This window comes from Dipodomys ordii, unplaced genomic scaffold, assembly GCF_000151885.1.
Source record: "Dipodomys ordii isolate 6190 unplaced genomic scaffold, Dord_2.0 Scaffold20, whole genome shotgun sequence".
Lineage (NCBI taxonomy): Eukaryota > Metazoa > Chordata > Mammalia > Rodentia > Heteromyidae > Dipodomys > Dipodomys ordii.
The window spans coordinates 436,353-454,611 of record NW_012267236.1 but is presented as its reverse complement, the minus strand read 5'-3'; the positions used below and the strand labels follow the sequence as shown (position 1 = coordinate 454,611).

The following is an 18,259-nucleotide window of genomic DNA, read 5'->3' as shown; positions in this document are numbered from 1 at the left end:
GAGAGGGTCCGGGGCGGGGCGGGAAGGAGCGGAGAGGCGGGATGCCGAGGGCCAGGCCGGGAGGGTCCGTACCTGCAGCTCCGCCCGCTCCACCTCCCACTGGGCTCGCTCCACCTCGAAGCGGGCCCACTCGTGCTGCAGGAAGTGCAGGATCCCGGGGAGGCTGTACTGGGCTCGGGCCGCCCCCGCCGCCGTCGCCCCGTCGCCGGCCGCGGCAGCCTCCGCCAGAGGCCCGATCCCCTTAGCACCGCCGGCGCCCGGATGGTTGTTGCTGAAGAAAACGCCGGGACCCGCCTGTTCGTCCATGGTGGCCGCAGAAACCCGGGCTCAGCCCAGGCGCCCAGCCGCGGAGGCAACAGCGGCAACCAGCAGTACCTCCACCTCCTCCTCCCGCCGCCGCCGCCGCCGCCGCCGCCGCCGCCGCCGCCGCCGCTCCCCGCCCACACCCCAGTCAGCAGGGAGCAGCCGCCTGGACGCGGAGGCCCGGCGAGCCCGTGACGGGCCGGGAAGTGGGTCAACTGCGGCGCGCGGCGCGCGGGGCTCGCCGGGAAATGTAGTTTCGGAGGGCGGAGCGTGCAGCGCAGCAGCCTGTGGGGCTGCTCGCCTGGCTTTGGGGGCGGGGCCGCGGCTCCGCCCCCATCCCCGTCGCCCCGCCCATGCCCCGCCCTCCGTGGGGCGGGGAGCGGTCGGTTTCCTCTGGGCGGGCAGGGTGGGCTTGGTCTGTGCTCCGCTCTGGGCCGCGCCAACGCAGCTTCGCTTGCACGCGGAAGTTCTCGAGCGGCGCTCCCTGTTGCACACACACACACACACACACACGGAAGTTATCGCGCCAAAATGCCAGTCCAAGCCGCACTTCTTTTAGGGCTTCCTGGTGGTTCGTTTAAAAAGAAGACAAGCTCGCGATGCGCCGCGGTTTCAGCCCCGGCCGGCAGTGCTCTGCCTTCCGCTCGGATCCCGGACGGCGCCCACCGCCCGTGCCGGGCCCAGCGCCGCCGCGTCGCACGGGGGTCGCCGTCACGCCTGCCTTTGCTCTTTTCCTTTTTAAAACCTGTTTCCTGACCACTTATCAAGAACTCTAATTCGTTTCCCTGGGAGTCCACGCCTCGGCTCCCTGGGGTTTCGCCTCAGAAAAGTTCCTGGGCTTTGAAGTCCCCTTCTCCTCGCAGAGCCCAGCAAACCCGGTCGAAGCTTAATTAGCTATCTAATTACAGGTGCTGTGGCTGGTGGGTTTGGTTTCTTAAGCCTCGCCTTTCCTGTCCTTCCTGCACAGCTTTGACTCCGTTTAATTGGACAGAAGTATCTAGACTAATGTAACCCGCACGACACGGCCCAGTGGTGCTGGAGAGCTCTCTGGAGTGTCCACTACCTCTCCTTTTTTCATTTGTTTTTGTTTGTTGTTTGTTTACTGTTTTCTTTCCATCTTTCACCTGTAGGGTATCAGCCTTCTACTCATCAAAGTCCTTTTCTGTTAAGTGACTGAATATTTCCTTCTCTGGATTCCCCCCTCCCATTAAATCACAACAAAATCACCCAACACGGATGGGAGAAAAGACGGTGCCTGAAAAATTTGGAAGGAATGAAAATGAAATTATTACTGCTTTTCAAGCTATAACTAGTTCTCTGTAATCCTACTAGGTTCTTTTTGAAGGGGGGGCGGGGGACGCGGAGGAATGAACTGTAAGATTCCAGACCCCGTAGCTATGGGAGTTTTTGTTTTTTTAAAGAGTATATAGGGTAATGAGTGACATGCAAGGGAAGGACATCCTGTCCCTGTCCCCTCTCCCCTCCCCCGTTCCCATGGGTACTGTGGAAAAGACAGGAAACACATTGTATCTGCTCTGGTTGCAAATAAAGATGGCAAGCTCTCTTCTCCCAGTTACTGAATGTTTCTGCTTTGTGAATTCATTCTTGATTATCATAAAAAGTTGATCCAGGCCTGGCCACATTCCCTGCGTCATAAATTACTTGGGCTGTGAATGTCCTTTGAGATGCGACCTAATCCTCTCATTTAAACTCAAGAAACTATAGTTCAAAGAAATCGAGACTCGTCCCTGGTGAGAGAAAGAAAAACTTGGAGTGAGTGAAAGTCAAAGCTAGCACCCAGTTTGCCTGCCAGTTCAGTGACAGCTTCGTTAACAGGATGACTTCTCTCTTATTAGCCTTACCGGATTACTACCAAAGCATTCTGCTTTTCATATGACAAATGTAAATAACTTTACAAATTTAAAAAGAGCTTTTATTTCTCTAATAGAAGACATGACTGACACTTCCCTTAAGGCAATTCACATCAGAATATAAAACATAATTACATTTATAATCTAGAATACAACATACTTTAAAAAGCACTGTTTCAATTCATAAACTTTACTACTCGCAATGCTTTTTTTTGTTTTGCAAGGACATAATTACATCCAAAATAGTATTAGTGATCCGTTATCAGTACTATTTATTATAAAAAATACTAAGAATAGTTATAGTAAATTGGGATTATGAAGAAATGATTTCTCACATTGAAAAATTTTCCACCAAGCACCAGTGGCTCATGCCTGTAAGCTGAGATTTGAGAATCAAAGTTCAAAGCCAGCCCGGGTAGGAAAGTCTGTGAGACTCTTATCTCCAATAAAGCACTAGAAAACCAGACATGGCTCCACGGCTCAAGCAGTAGAGCACTTGCCTTGAGCTGAAGAACCCAGGGACAGCACTCAGACCCAGAGTTCAAGCCCCACAACTGACAAAGAAGAAAAAAATTTCCATGTGGTAATATTTGGTGTGTAGTTTGACCAAAAAACAAAACAAAGCATTTTTAGGTAGAAGGCCTTCTCTTAAAATTCCTAAATTAATTTAAGAAAATAAATGAATGGAGGGAAGGTAATGGGAGAACAAGGGAGGGGGTAACAATGCTCGACAAGAAATGTTAAGAAAGAAGGAAAAGGGGGCTGGGAAGGTGGCTCAGTGGTAGAGCGCTTGCCTTGCATGCATGAAGCCCTGGGCTCAAGTGGTAGAGCGCTAGCCTTGAGCTGAAGAGCTGAAGGACAGCACCCAGACCGAGTTCAGGCACCCCGACCAGACCCAAAAAAAAAAAAAGAAAGAAGGAAGGAAAAGGAAGAAAGGAAGGAAGAGAAAGAAAGAAAGGAAGGAAGGAAGAAAGAGAGAGAAAGAAAGAAAGAAAAGGGAGGGAGGGAAGAAATTAATGGAACACCTCTGATATGAATCAATTTTGAAACAGTGTTTGAGTAATGAGCTGTCCCTTTAAGTGATTTGTAGCCTCTGGCTTTAAATTAAGTTTTTAAAGTAATTTAGTGTATATAAAAATGCACAGAAGTGGGCTGGGTGCCAGTGGCTCACACCTGTAACCATAGCCACTCAGGAGGCTGAGATCTGAGGACTGCAGATTTCCTGCCAACCTGGGCAGGAAATTCTGTGAGACTTTTATCTCCAATAAGCCACCAGAAAGCTAGAAGTGGCACTGTGGCTCAAGTGATAAAGTGCTAGCCTAATGTTGAAGAGCTGAGGGACAACAACCAGGCCCAGTGTTCAAGCCCCACCACCAACAAAATAATAAATAAAAAATTACACAGAAGTATTAAATGAATTTTCACAACTTCTGAGTACCTACAACTCACATGGTGAAATGGATCATAGGCCTTCCAAAGTCTGCTTCTGATGTATATTCTTAGTCACAATACCAAGAATCCCTTTTGAATTTGAAAACTGAAAAAAAGTAACTAAAGATGTGACATTTGTAATAAATTAAACGTAAACCTATTTTTCCTTTGTAATTTTCCAGATTTAAAAATATTGAGCAAATGGCCTATTTGTCTTATAAAGTAACCCCTTACCATAGTAGCTAGTATATAGCTGGTATATACTGTATATAATGACCATTATCTAATACAGTTTTACAATAGTAATACATACTGGGGCAAAAGTCTCTGGTAAATAGTAGGAACTCAACCATTGTTCCTTTTCCTTTCTCACTCCATATTCAGAATACTAATATAGTAGAATTAAAATAATTTTAAAACAAAGATAAGGTAACCTTTAACTATCAGACCTAAAGGGGTTAATCTTTTCATTATATGTTTATTAAGGCCTAAGTGAAATATAAATAGGGTAGGGTTCCCTTCACACACACAGAACAACTGTGGAAGTGCTAAGTTACATTAGTACAACTTGTTTAAAGTGAAAACTGTGAAGTGCCAAATGGTTATTCGGATAATAGAAGTGTTTGCTACTTTTTGGTTTATATGTGTGTGCCTTGTGGGATTATAGCTCCATTAAGTTACAATTTATGTGTGTTTTCTTTGTTGTTGGGGGTTTTTGTTTGTTTGTTTTTTGGTCAGGCATGGGCTTGAATTTTGGGCCTGGGTGCTGTCCCTCAGCTCTTCAACTCAAGGCTAGCACTCTACCACTTGAGCCACAGCAGCACTTCTGGTTTTCTGGTGGCTGATTGGAGAGAATCTCATGGACTCTGGTGCCCAGGGCTGGTTTTGAACCACAATACTCAGAGGCTGAGGCCTCCTGAGTAGCTAGGATTACAGGCATGAGCCACCAATGTCTGGCACAATTCATGTTTTCTTTTTTTTCTTCTTTAAAATGAGTGTGTAAGGGCTGGGAAGGTGGCTCAGTGGTAGAGCACTTGCCTTGCATGCTCGAGGCCCTGGGTTCGATTCCGCAGCACACATAAGAAAAAAGCCGGAAGCAGCACTGTGGCTCAAAGTGGTAGAGTGCTAGCTAGCCTTGAGCTGAAGAGCTGAGGGACAGCCCCCAGGCCCAGAGTTCAGGCCCCATGACCGGACCCCCCCCCCAAAAAAAGAAAGTAAAATGAATGTGTAAATTTTTAGTTATTTGTGTCTGAATCTTTACATTTTACTCAGGGTAAAAGTTTCAAATTCAACTTGATAGTTCTTTCTGGGCAGGTAAAAAGAGCGAAAGAACTGCCTCAGAAAACTGAGACAGGCAAATCAGAGTTTCAGGCTAAATAGTGAGAACCTGTCCACTCCTCAAATAATTTAATTTATTTATTAAATAGAATCTAACAAATTTAGCTATTCAAACTTACATTTTTAAATTAATTTTGTAATGTCTGTATTTATAGAAATCAGTAATTCAAAGCTAAAATTGAGATTGTTTGAATAAATCTAAACATCTAACACAGGACAGACAAAAATGAGAATATACTCCTAAAGTTGTAGCAAAACTTCTCCAGGAATGACAATGATGACCAATTTTGGTCTATTTCTCTAAGCAGAGTAATTAGGTTCTGAACACATGCTTCTTTCTTTTCCTACAACCGCATCCATGCTTTCTCTTAAATTTTCCAGCTAATTAAAACTCAACAAATTTTGTGGTTTTTTTAATGTTGGTATGCCCCATTTGTAAGTCAAGAACTGAATTTCAAACCGTGTGCGTGTGTGTGTGTGTGTGTGTGAGTGTAAAGACCATTTTTGTACACTGGATACTCCTGCCAACAATGCAAGGGAGATGCCAGACATAGCCACTTCTCAGCAGTAGACCCCCAATCTGAATTACACATGTACTGCCTCTTCAAACTCCCACCAACTGCTCTTTACACATAAAGTTGACCCTTACAAGAATTCAAATGTGGTACATTTTCCTTGTGTACATTTGTTTTTTTTATTACAAATATGACAGGGAAAACTGGGTCTTGTGCCAGAAAAACAGAAAAATGAATGAAATTAACAGAGTCCAGTACATTTTGTTTTCATTTCTAAAGACGTGGCTTTTCTTAGATTTCTTACATCAGGATTAAATCTATTTTGCATGCACTACATCTCTCTCCCTCTATTCTGCAGGCTTTCAATAGGCTGCCATTGTTCAATAGGTGTTAATTATAGCACTTGTTCTCAGTAATGGAAAATTCTACCACTATCTATGTTATCTCTTTTCCCAGATTTCCCCTCAGCGCAGGACATGAAGTACCAAGAGTAGGAAAGGCTTGAACCATTGGTCATGTTACATAGCACAAGTTCATGTGAACAAATACTTTCACATGAACTTGTGCTTGTAACATGACTGATGAGCTGACTGTATTCAAGCTTAATTAACCAATACATACCAATTCACTTGAGAGGGAGACAATATAAGTATAGTTCTTAGTACGTGGAAATAAACAAATTGATATTGCAAACTTTCAAGAATGCAGTCCTATCAAAATATGAAGGAAGCCCCAGTGCTGTTGAAAAAAAAACAAAACTAAAAAGGATCTAGAGGGTAGATGAAGCTTTTAAAGCAAAATTCAAATACTATAAGGTAGGAAACATACACAATGCCTTTGATATGCTGAAAGAGATCCAACATGGCTAAAATACAAAGAGCAAACTGAAAATAGCAAGTTACTATTTTCAGCTAACACTTATAAACATTAACTCAATAAAAATAATGCACTTACATGATAAATTCAATCCTTATAATGTCTCTGTGACACTAAGCACTAGCTGTGTTCGCTTAAGAGTCATGGACATACTTAAGTTTTACTATGAAGTACATAAATGAGGAGAGGAAGAATTCAAGAGGCCAAATTGTACATTGCCTGAACATCACAGTAAAGAACTAGTCTTTATGCTGAGGTAACCAACCAAAGAGTTTTAGCAGGATGTTGGATTTGAACTTGAAAACTTTTTTTTTCCATATTAGTAGGCATTTATAAATTGTTTTCTAAGGGTCAGACACCATTTTAAGGTTCTTTGCAAATATTAACTCTTTTAGTCCAGTGCACTCTATGAGATAGATATTCTCATTTTACAGATCTGAGATCAGAGGATTGCAGTTCGACACCAGCCTGGTCAGAAAAGTCCATAAGACTCTTATCTCCAATAAGCTACTCAGAAAACACCTAAATGGCACTGTGGCTCAAGTAATAGTGTGTTAGCCTTGAGCACAGAGATATTCAGGCCCTGAGTTCAAGCCCCAGGACTGGCAAAAAAAAAAAAGAAACAAAAAAACAAAAAAAACACCACAAGTGACTTGTGCAACCTTATACAGGCTGTAACACAGATTGCAATTCAAGCAAACTGAGGCTACCACTTTGTCATAAAGATATTCATTGATTTATAATGGGGATATAGCCTCATATACCTTAAAATATTATAAATTGAAAATATATTAATACACAAAACATCATCTAGTTATACAGTGCACTATACTGGCTATTTTTCCTCCTAATAGCATGGCTGACTGGGATCTGTGTCCCACTGTTATTGCCAAGAATGGGAAGATAGTATTGCATGGTGGTATTGTTAGCCTAGGAAAAGATAATAATGTAAGCTTGAAAGAATGGTTTCTAATGAATGTGTATTGCTTTTGCATCACCAAGAAGTTAAAAATTATAACTTGGATATATATCAAGAATCATCTGTACTACAAATGAGCTCGGTGACTTAGACTAAATTAGTAACAATAATAATAAAGACATATGGTGAGATTTGATGAAATACTGAGGAGACTTGGTGATAAACTAGACAGATCATCAGTGATGATCTGAGGATTTACAGTTTAAGCTACAGGATAGTTGTGAACTAGTTACTGGAAGATCAAAGGTGGAAAAGCATATTTTACCCAAGATTTCAATTTTAAATTAACCAAGTTGGAAAAGTCTACGACCAAGATAAATCTGAAGAGCAAAAAAGAAGCTAAGTTGTCAGTAGACTTTAAGAAGAAATGCTTATCATCCTTCCATCCTATACTTCATACCAGTCCATCCTACTTATCAAAATCTGCAAGCATTGTATTGTGTCTTCCCTAGGCAGAATGGAAGCCTGTTGCAGACTATTTGCTTGATTGTTCACTATTACTTTCCTAATGTCTTGCATGTGTAAATTGTCCAATGAGCAAAAGATAGCACTGAATAATATCACAAAAATCCCTGGTAAACAATTCAAGTCCTCCTTGTGTTCATCTAGTATCAAGAAATGCATGATCATAAGAGAACATCTTAAGAAATAGCTTTCTTGGAAAACTCTTCTTTTAAATTGTGAGCCATATTTAAAACCTGTCAATTCATGTTAGTCTATCTCGTTCTCTAACTTTTAACTTTAGCTCTTTTTATGTTTTATAACTTATGCCCTTTGTTGGCTCTCCGTTCTTTAAATAATATGCCTTAGATAGATAACACTGTCATTGTCCTTGGCATGCTACTTACAGCCTTGGCCCTGGCCCATATACACACACACATTGGAAGGTCACAGAAAACAGAGCGTACTACTAAAATTTGCATTTTCTCCAAGACTCCATTAATCTTTCCTATCAGATTCTTAATGATTAACAATGAACTAAAGTACCATTAGCAAAACAATAATGTTTTAGTATACAGTATCAGAATATTTGTGTCAATTTAAGGGGTCTCCCAGTTATGTTCTTGAAACTTGAAAACATGAAAAATGACTTCAAAAATTCCATTTTCATGTCTGTTTACTCCAATACTGCTTCCTAAGATTGAATAATTTGGAGCTGGGGATGTAACTCAATGGTACAATCAAGCACAGAGCCCTGCAGTTGATTCCTAGAAGCATGAACACCAGAATAAAGGTTCAACGATTTGTATTAACATTCAAACCTTTTATATTTTTTTTTTATAATTCAGGGAATCTATCCCAAGGACCTGGGCACTATCCCTAAGCTTTTTTGCTCAAGGATAGCACTCTACCACTTGAGCCACAACTCCACTCTGGCTTTTTTTTTTTTTTTTTGGTAATTTATTGGAGATGAGAGTCTCAAGCCTTTCCTGCACAGATGGCTTAGAACCACAATATTCAGATCTCAGCCTCCTCAGTGGTTAGGGTTATAAGCATGAGCCATCAATGCCTGGCTTCATATTTTATTTTTAAAAAGCCATTGAATGGCTCACCCTTGTAATCCTAGCTACTTAGGAGACTAAGACATGAGGATCAATGTTCAAGACCAGACTAAACAGGAAAGTCTGTGAGAGTCTCATCTCTTAAAAAAACACTAAAAAATCAGAAAGGGAGCTGTGGCTCAAGTGGTAGAACTCTTTTAAGAGCACTAGCATAAAAGCTTAAGGACATTGTTCAAATCCTAAGTTTGAGCCCTAGGACTGGTATAGAAACAAGAAAAACAGGAAGGAAGGAAGGAAGGAAGGAAGGAGGAAGGAAGGAAGGAAGGAAGGAGGAAGGAAGGAAGGAAGGAAGGAAGGAAAGAAGGAAGGAAGGAAAACAATGAAAGGGATGGAAGAAGGGAGATAGGGGAGAAAGAGGGAAGGTAAGAAGGAAGGCTGGTGTGTGTAAATGGTCACTTGTATGTGGATGATTATTGCAAAAAATCAGAATCATTTGACTGACATGAAACTCTTCTAAGTAAAAGTCTATACTTTTCATAAGTAATAATTTTGTAAGCTTTTGGATATGAAAGAACTAGAAATAGACTTACGATTAAATCAAGTTTTTAAAATAATCCATCTGGTGGAAAATATTAAGGCATAACCTTCATTTATTGCTCTTCCTACCTTCATTTATTGCTCTTCCTGTCCTACTTCTGTTACTAAAAATCCCAATGAAAAAAATGTAATAAAAATGCATAGGTTTGGAAAATGAAGCTAATTATATCCATCATTTGGCATTTTTGGATGAAAAGCAACATCAATGGATATAAAGTACCTAGCAGAGTGCCTACTATATGAGCTGCAGAAATGGCAGCCCTTCTTTTTTTGTCAGTCATGGGGCTTGAACTCTGGGCCTGGGCACTGTCCCTCAGCTCTTCAGCTCAAGGCGACCACACTCCACCTCTTGAGCCACAGCACTACTTCCTGTTTTCTGGTGGTTAATTGGAGATAAGAGTCTCACAACTTTCCTGCTGGGGCTGGCTTTGAATAGCAGTCCTCAGATCTCAGCCTCCTAAGTAGCTAAGATTACAGGCATGAGCTACTAGCACCTGGCTGCAGCTCTTCTTTTTTATTTTATTGGGTCCGGTCGTGGGGCCTGAACTCTGGGCCTGGGTGCTGTCCCTCAGCTCTTCAGCTCAAGGCCAGTGCTCTACCACTTGAGCCACAGTGCCACTTCCAGCTTTTTTCTTTTTGCTTATGTGGTGCTGAGGAATCAAACCCAGGGCCTCACAAGACAAGCGCTCTACCACTGAGCTACCTTTCCAGCCCCCCACAGCTCTTCTTGATAGTGATATTTGCAGTATTTTAACATCCCTACCTACACTACATTTAATACATTTCATGCTGTCATGTGATAGTAATATTACGTACATGGAAAGGCTATTTATCACATTAATACTAATTAACATTACACATTATAGTTTTGGCTAAAGATTGCCTTTTCCTTTTTTTCCTTTTTGTGCTGGTCCTGGGGCTTAAACTCAGGGTTGAGTGCCGTCCCTGAGCTTTGGTGCTCACTCTACCACTTTAGCCACAACTCCACTTCTGGCTTTTTGGAAACCAAGAGTCTCAGACTTTCCTGCCCTAGCTGGCTTTGGACTTTGATACTCAGATTTCAGACTCCTAAGCAGCTAGGATTACAAGCTTGAGCCACTGGTGCTGCTTAAGATTGACTTTCTTGATAAAAATAAGTAGATCAATACATAAACAAATGTCAGAGTCTTATCCTGGGTTAATAGTATCTACTTAGAACAGGGACACATCACTCCAGAACTTATTTTTCTGTAAATGGAGAATTCAAATGTATACTTTTTATTAATCGGCGAGAGCTTGAAAAAAATCAGTGTAAGATACTTTATGTTTTTAACTTTTAAAACCACTCAGATTGTTTCTGAATTTACTGGTTATAATGAGGTTTCTCCTTTAGCTTCATGATATTTTTTTTAATTTAATTTAATTTTATTTGTGAACATACTGTACAGAGGGGTTACAATTACATGGGCAGGATAATGCGTACATTTCTTACCAAGCATTGCAGCCTCCTCCTTTGTTTACCCTTCACATCCCTTCCCAGCCTCCCCCCTCCCCCCAATCCCAATCCTTCTCCTTCCCCCCCCTGCCCCCCCCCTGCACCGACGTTGTAAAGCTCGTTTTGGACATGACAACTTGTACTTCTCATTGTTGCAACAGGTCCACCTGTATCCTTAAACAACTGGTTTTTCCCCATCTCCTCCACAAGTTATACCGACATCAAATATAGTGAAAGCAGGGGTTATACTGTGGGGGAGGGACATACAAAGCAACAAAGAGATAATCTTATAAATGCGTTAGAAACACATGCATGAAAGAAAAAAACATTAAAATACATATCTAAGGGTTCATTTTCCTTACATCACATTATCTGACCTTTTCCGCTTGACTCATACATATACTAGATATTGCAAATAAGGGAAACCATGGGACCTATGTTTCTTTGGGCCTGGCTTACTTCACTTAATATAATTTTTTCCAAGTTTTTCCATTTCCTAACAAATGGGGAAATGTCATTCTTTCTGATGGAGGTATAGAATTCCACTGTGTATATATACCACATTTTCTTGATCCATTCATCTACTGAGGGGCATCTGGGTTGGTTCCATATCTTAGCTATGGTAAATAATGCTGCAATAAACATAGTTGTGCTGGTAGCTTTAGTGTGGTCTTGTTTGTAAACATTTGGGTAAATGCCCAAAAGTGGGATTGCTGGGTCATAGGGGAGTTCTATGTGAAATCTTTTGAGGAACCTCCATACTGCTTTCCAAAGTGGTTGAACAAGTTTACATTCCCACCAACAATGAAGTAAGGTTCCTTTCTGTCCACATCCCCTCCAGCATCTGTTGTTGTTAGAGTTCTTGATTTTTGCCGTTCTAACTGGAGTGAGGTGATATCTCAATGTTGTTTTGATTTGCATTTCTTTTATGGCTAGGAATGTTGAACATTTCTTCATGTGTCTATTGACCATCCTTCTTTCTTCTTCAGAGAAGTTTCTCTTCAAGTCTTTTGCCCACTTATTTATTGGGCAGTTGTTTCTTTGAGGATTTGTTGTTGGGGGGTTTAATTTTTTGAGTTCCAAGTATATTTTAGATATGAGACCCTTGTCCGTTGTATGGCTAGTAAAGATCTTCTCCCAATCCGTGGGCTTTCTATTGATCTTGCTAGCTATGTCATTTGCCCTACAGAAGCTCTGCAACTTTATGCAATCCCATTTGTCCAACCTTTCTTTGATTTGTTGTGTTTCCGGGTCTCTATTCAGAAAATTTCGACCTGAGCCAAGGAGACCTAGGGTTTCTCCTATTCCATCCTGTAATGTTTTCAGAGTGTCTGCTTTTAGCTTCATGATATTGAATGTCTATATTAAAATAAGTATCTCAGGTTGAAAAATTCTTAATAGCTGGGTAATAAAACAATTTAAAAAATATAAATCTTCCAAGAGAGTGTTCTTTTTATAGACATAATCATAGAAAACTAGAAGCTCAAAAAAAAAAAACTAGAAGCTCCAGTGGCTTAAAGGGATTAGGGTATTAGGTACTGAATGCTCACACCTATAATCCTAGCAACTCAGGAGGCTGAGATCTGAGAATCCAGGTTCAAAGCCAGCCTGGGTAGTCTGTGAGACTCTTATCCCCAATTAATCACCAAAAAAGTCAGAACCTGGACCTGTAGCTCAAGTGATAGAGGGCTAGCTTTGAGAAAAAAAAAAAAAAACAAACCTCAGGGACAGCACTCAGGCCCTGAGTTTAAGTCCCAGGGTTCACATACACACAAAAACATGGGCTTAGGGGAATAATAAAGAGCTAAACCAGGTGCCAGTGGCTCATGCCTGTAATCCTAGCAACTCAGGAGACTGAGATCTGAGGATCGCAGTTCAAAGCTAGCCTGGGTAGGAAACTCCATTAGACTGTTATCGCCAATTAACCACCAGAAAACCAGATGTAATGCTGTGACTCAAGTGGCAGAGCACTCACCTTGAGCTGAAGAGCTCAGGGACAGTGCCCAGGCCCAGAGTTCAACCCCCATGACCAGAGCTGGGGGAGAGAAAGAGGGTGGGGGGAAAGAGACGCATTCCTAATGCATGATGCAGTCAATATACAAAGAAGAAATGATAGGAAAAACCTGGGAGGTCCCAAGAAAAGCAAATATAGCCAAAATGAATATACTGTGTAAATAGATGAGTAAAAAGGGGTTATGTGCATACATACATGGGTATGTACAAAAAAAAAACAGATTAGAAGACAGTCTGGTAGCTCCTTAAAAAGCTAAACATAGGTAGGTGCTGGTGGATCATGCCATAATACTAGCTACTCAGGAGGCTGAGTATTTTAACAACCAAAAGAGCTGGAAGCAGAGTGAGATGTGGCTCAAGTGGTAGAGTGTTAGCCTTGAATAAAAATGCTCAGGAACAGAGCCCATGCCCTAAATTCAAACCCGAGCCCCAGCACTAAAAACAAAAATAAAAAGTTAAACATAGAGTTACCATCAGTTACTATTCAGTCAGCAATTTCACTCCTGGTTATATACAGGAGAGATTAAAACAGATGACTTCACAAAAATTTGCATAGAATTGTCCAGAGTATCATTTAATTGTACCAGGAAAAATGGTGGTAACAATCTAAACGAATTTTTTTATTGATGAATGGTAACAAAATGTGGTGTACATACGATGAACTATTTATTAATTAGTAGTAAAAAGGAATCATTTGCTGATGTGTGGATGAATCAATCTTGAAAACATTACATTAATTCAAGAATCCAGTCACAAAAGGTCACAGAGCATATGATTTATATTATATATACACAGCACAAAAATCTATAGAGACAGAAAGTAGGTTAGTATTGCCAATGGCTAGGGGAATGAGAAGACTATGTACTAACGGTTATGGAAGACTTCTTTCTGGAGCAATAAAAATGTTTAATATTGATGGTAGTAAGGATGAAATACTATGTAAATATAGAAAAGAACACTGAATTTCATACTCTTTAAATGGGACAATTATATTAGAAGAAAAAACAAAAACAAAATAAGGAAAATAACTTTGGAAACTCAAGTCTGGAATGAAATCAACTTTGTGAGAAATAGAAGTCAAGTACCTCTCTGAGGTATCCAAAAGACTAAGGAAGAAAAGCAAAGATGTGTGAGCTGTCAATTGGTGCAGGTATGAGAGAAATAAATACCAGATGGCAAGTGATAATTATGTATTTTTTGAAATGTTCAAGATAGTCACTTGCTTTTGAAGATACAATCTATGTTACATTATCTTGTAAAACCTGATGCTTAAAATTTGTTACATGTTGTGGTAAACATTCATTTAATCAGTTATCTATTTTGTGTGGTAAAATTCCCACTGCATCAGAGACCTGCATAGTTATAATTACAACTAATTCACTTTTGTATGCCCCAAAGCACTTTTGCTTGCTATCTTATATACTCTACACATCCAAAAAATATTTGATGACTAAAACTATTTACAAGACACAAGTTAGGCCAAATTTTAGCCACTAAAGAAAGTATAACATTTTACCACATTGGAAACATTTTAATGGACTTTTAAGTGAGAATTTTAGTTAACAGCCAAAACATACGCAAGCCTACGTAATTTAATATGAAAGCTAAAAGATCCACCAGAAAGATAATGGTATTTTCAGAAATGGTTAGAAAATGTGATTTTATTCACAATATATACACCATGAAACAGAGATTTCCTACCATTTAGGCTACTTCCAAATTTAAAATCTGCTTGTTTTTCAGTTAAATTTTTCATGACAAATGCTAAACTTTGACCTATTTTTCCCTGTTAATACCCATGTTTCCAATTACATGATACAATTACATTTTTAACATATAAAAGACCATGGCTCAATGTTTAAAAAATAAGTGAATTATGGGCTCAATAGGTACAAAGCATGCTTATTTAGCATGAACAAGACCAGGGCTGGATCCCTGGCACTTAAAAAAAGAACCCAATGAATAAATAAAATGAAAACAAAATATAGAATAATTATATAAACGATACAGAAAATAAATTCATACATGATTGAAAAATCACTTTAAAAATCAGTAATGGTGTGAACATTATTTCACTTAGCCTACTTGGAAGCTTTAGAATACGAATATACAAATAAGACAGAACATACAGCTTGGAATGATACTGTGGTTATCACTAACTAGATGGAATATAAATAAAAATAAATTGAAAGTGATATTAAAAAAAACTCGTTTTCAGCTTAATTGTTGGTGTAGATTGTGTGGTGGGGGCTGGCTGCCTGGCAGCTGCTTTAGCTTTGCTGGCTTGACTTGCTCGAACAGCAGTTTCTAGACGCACTTTCAATTCAGGAGCAGCCCCCATTACTGTCTTGAAGGCATGTGGATATAGAGGTCCAATATGCATTAAATTCTGGAGTGCAAACTCATGAAGATCTTTGGAAGCTGAACTTGCTGAGGCAAAAGACTTTTCATCCAGGAGGTAAGAGATCAAAGTGGGAACTAAAAGAGCAAGTAACTGGACTCCTGTGAATAAACAAAGACAACAGCAAGGGTTGTTCTGAGAGTGAATGACAGTGTATAGGGCTTGTGAGTTTTCATAGCAAGAATATACTTACATATTATTTGTATAATTATAGCATAATAGAAAATAAGGCTTCAACAATGTTCCTGAAATAAATGAATGACTTTCAAGTATGAATCAAAGGTAACCAAAGCACTGTAATTTCAACTTTCAAATCAGACCAATTTGTAGCATTCTTGGTGACATGAATCAGTAATAAGCAATGGCATGGTTTTTCATTATTTAATGGACTTTGATTGACATTACAAATGTTTTATCCTATAACCAAGACTTTTAAGAGACAGAATAAGAGGTTAGCTTTTCATTTTTTGTTAAATTAAAATCTAAGGCCAGCAGGGTGCTACTGAGTACTAAGCAGCCTGAGCTCTAAGAATCTCAGTTCAAAACCAGATGGGCAGGAAAATTTTTGAGACTTTTATCTACAATTAACCAGCAAAAATCTGGATGTAGAGTGTGGCTCAAGTGGTAGAACACTAGCCTTAGGCACAAAACCTCAGAGACAGTGCTCAGGCCCTAAGTTCAAATCCCCCGAAATAAAAAATACAAAATAAATCTAAGGCTAAACATTCTGCAAAAACAATGGTAGGGCTAGAGTAAAGCTCAATGTTACAATGCTTGTCTGGCAAGAGCACTTGTTTTGGTCTCCAGCACCATGAGAAAAAAAAGGCAAACTAATCTCTTTCATGAATAAGGTGATTAGCAGGATACTAACAAAAAAGAATATATACATACTATGAATTTGATGGCAACATTTTTAGACTTCTCTTTATTATTTTATATGGCTATGTTATTCACAGAAGGTAACTATTTTATATAGCTATGTTATTCACAGAAGGTAACTGTTCAATGTTTGAATCTGTATTTAATCATAAAATTGTCTTAAGAATCCACTTGCAAATGTTCTTTTTTCTTGAAAAATTTTACAGGAAAATGGAAATGTAGTAGAAATTTGAAAAGGAATTATGGAAAAGAAAGTGTAGTTCAGTGATAGCACATGTATTTAGTATGATTCAGGGCATGATTGCAAATCCCCAAGTATCAGGTAGAGGTAGAGGAAGAGGAGGAAAGGAAAGAGGGAAGGAAGGAGGGAAATCTTACTAGATGTAGTGTCCAAATTAGGACAGTCAAGAAAAAAAAAGTTGTTTTGGAAACATTGATAAAATTTAGTTGAAACTAGTAATAGACTGTAGATTATTTGGGCAGAAATTTTATGGCCTATGTTAAGTAAATTAATGCTTTTTTTTTTTTTCCAGTTGTGGAACTTGAACTCTGGGCCCGGGCACTGTCCCTCAGCTCTTCTGCTCAAGGTGAGCGCTCTACCACCTGAGCCACAGCGCCACTTCCAGTTTTCTAGCTGTGTATTGGAGATTAGAGTCTCTCGGAGTTTCCTGCCCAGGCTGGCTTTGAACCGTGATCCTCAGATCTCAGCCTCCTGAGTAGCTAGGATTACAGATATGAACCACCAGTGCTCTAAAAAACAAAAAAATATATATGTGTGTGTACTGGTTCTGGGGCTTGAACTCAGGACTCGGACACTGTATAACATCTTTTGTGCTCAAGGCCAGTACCCTACAACTTAAGCTACACAGTTCCACTTTGGGCTTTTTGGTGGTTAACTGGAGATAAGCATCTCATCAACTTTCTGGCTTGAGCTGGCTTTGAACTGTGATCCTCAGATCTCAGCCTTCCAAGTAGCTAGAATTACAAGTGTGAGCCACTGGTATGTCTGGCTAACATAATTAAATTACAAATAAATTTCATAGATGTAAGGTCTAACCCTAATGCATTCTGTAATCTTCACAATGAAATTACTTTCTTATAGTTTTTTTGTTTTTTTTTTCCTTTTAGGCAGTATTAGGTATTGAATTTAGGGCCTTGCAACTGTTTTACTTCTTTAACCATACTGCCAGTCATTTTGCTCTTAGTTTATTTTTTTCAGTAGGGTCTCACAATTTTTGCTTGGCTTGCCTCCAACTACAATCTTCCCACTTCTACCTCACCAGTGGTTGGAATTATAAGCATATACTACCATACTCAGCTACTTTAAAAAGTATTTTTGAGGTGACTAGACTTGAAAACAGCTTCTGAACAGATGCTGTAATTTAGAATTAATCTTAGCATGAAGACAGGAAAGATAATTTTGAAAATTATAAACAGCTTAATGCTCAATCATAAGACATTAGTTTAATATATTATTCTACAATTAAAATTTTAGTATGCATAAATTAAGCTGCATAAGTCTCTAGTTACATAGATAAATGTGGTAGCTTTCCATTCAATAAAAAATAATTTCAAGACACCAAGTATTGAGGTATTTTAATAAGGATGTTTATTATTCACAGTTACCTGGCTGTCTTTACTGTAAGGCTTTTATAACTGTAACAAAGAGTAGATAGTACTATTTTAAAAATCTATTTCTCAACTTTATTTTTCCTAGTTCTTAAAGAACTAGGAAATCAGTGTGTTGAAATACCATGAGTAATTCTTTATGCCTTCTTGTTCATAAAAAATAAATATAAATCCACTCAATACCTATGGTAGTAACATTATGCTTTCAGACAGTAATTGCTCCTTGATAAATGTACTACTGCAAAAACCTGTGTCTAATACCAAATTGTGTATGCATGTGGGTGTATGTGCTTGTGTTATGTGTTTGTGTAACACAAATCTACATTTTGAACCAGTAGCTTTTTTTTTTTTTTTGGCGGTTGTGGGGCTTGAACTCTGGGCCTGGGCGCTGTCCCTCAGCTCTTCAGCTCAAGGCGAGCGCTCTACCACTTGAGCTACAGTGCCACTTCCG

The 18,259-nt window shown here is 39.5% G+C and overlaps 2 protein-coding genes across 2 annotated transcripts in view; both read right to left on the bottom strand.

Annotated features, from left to right (window-relative positions):
• Window positions 1-400, bottom strand: part of Strn (striatin, calmodulin binding protein) — a 107,542-nt gene extending 107,142 nt beyond the window's left edge. Inside the window, exon 1 of the mRNA XM_013013521.1 lies at window positions 73-400. Coding sequence (XP_012868975.1) covers window positions 73-306 — 234 coding nt within the window. The 5' untranslated portion in view covers window positions 307-400. The remainder of the gene's footprint in view (window positions 1-72) is intronic.
• A 14,142-nt stretch (window positions 401-14,542) lies between these two features.
• Window positions 14,543-18,259, bottom strand: part of Heatr5b (HEAT repeat containing 5B) — a 74,317-nt gene continuing 70,600 nt past the window's right edge. Inside the window, exon 33 of the mRNA XM_013013520.1 lies at window positions 14,543-15,488. Coding sequence (XP_012868974.1) covers window positions 15,097-15,488 — 392 coding nt within the window. The 3' untranslated portion in view covers window positions 14,543-15,096. The remainder of the gene's footprint in view (window positions 15,489-18,259) is intronic.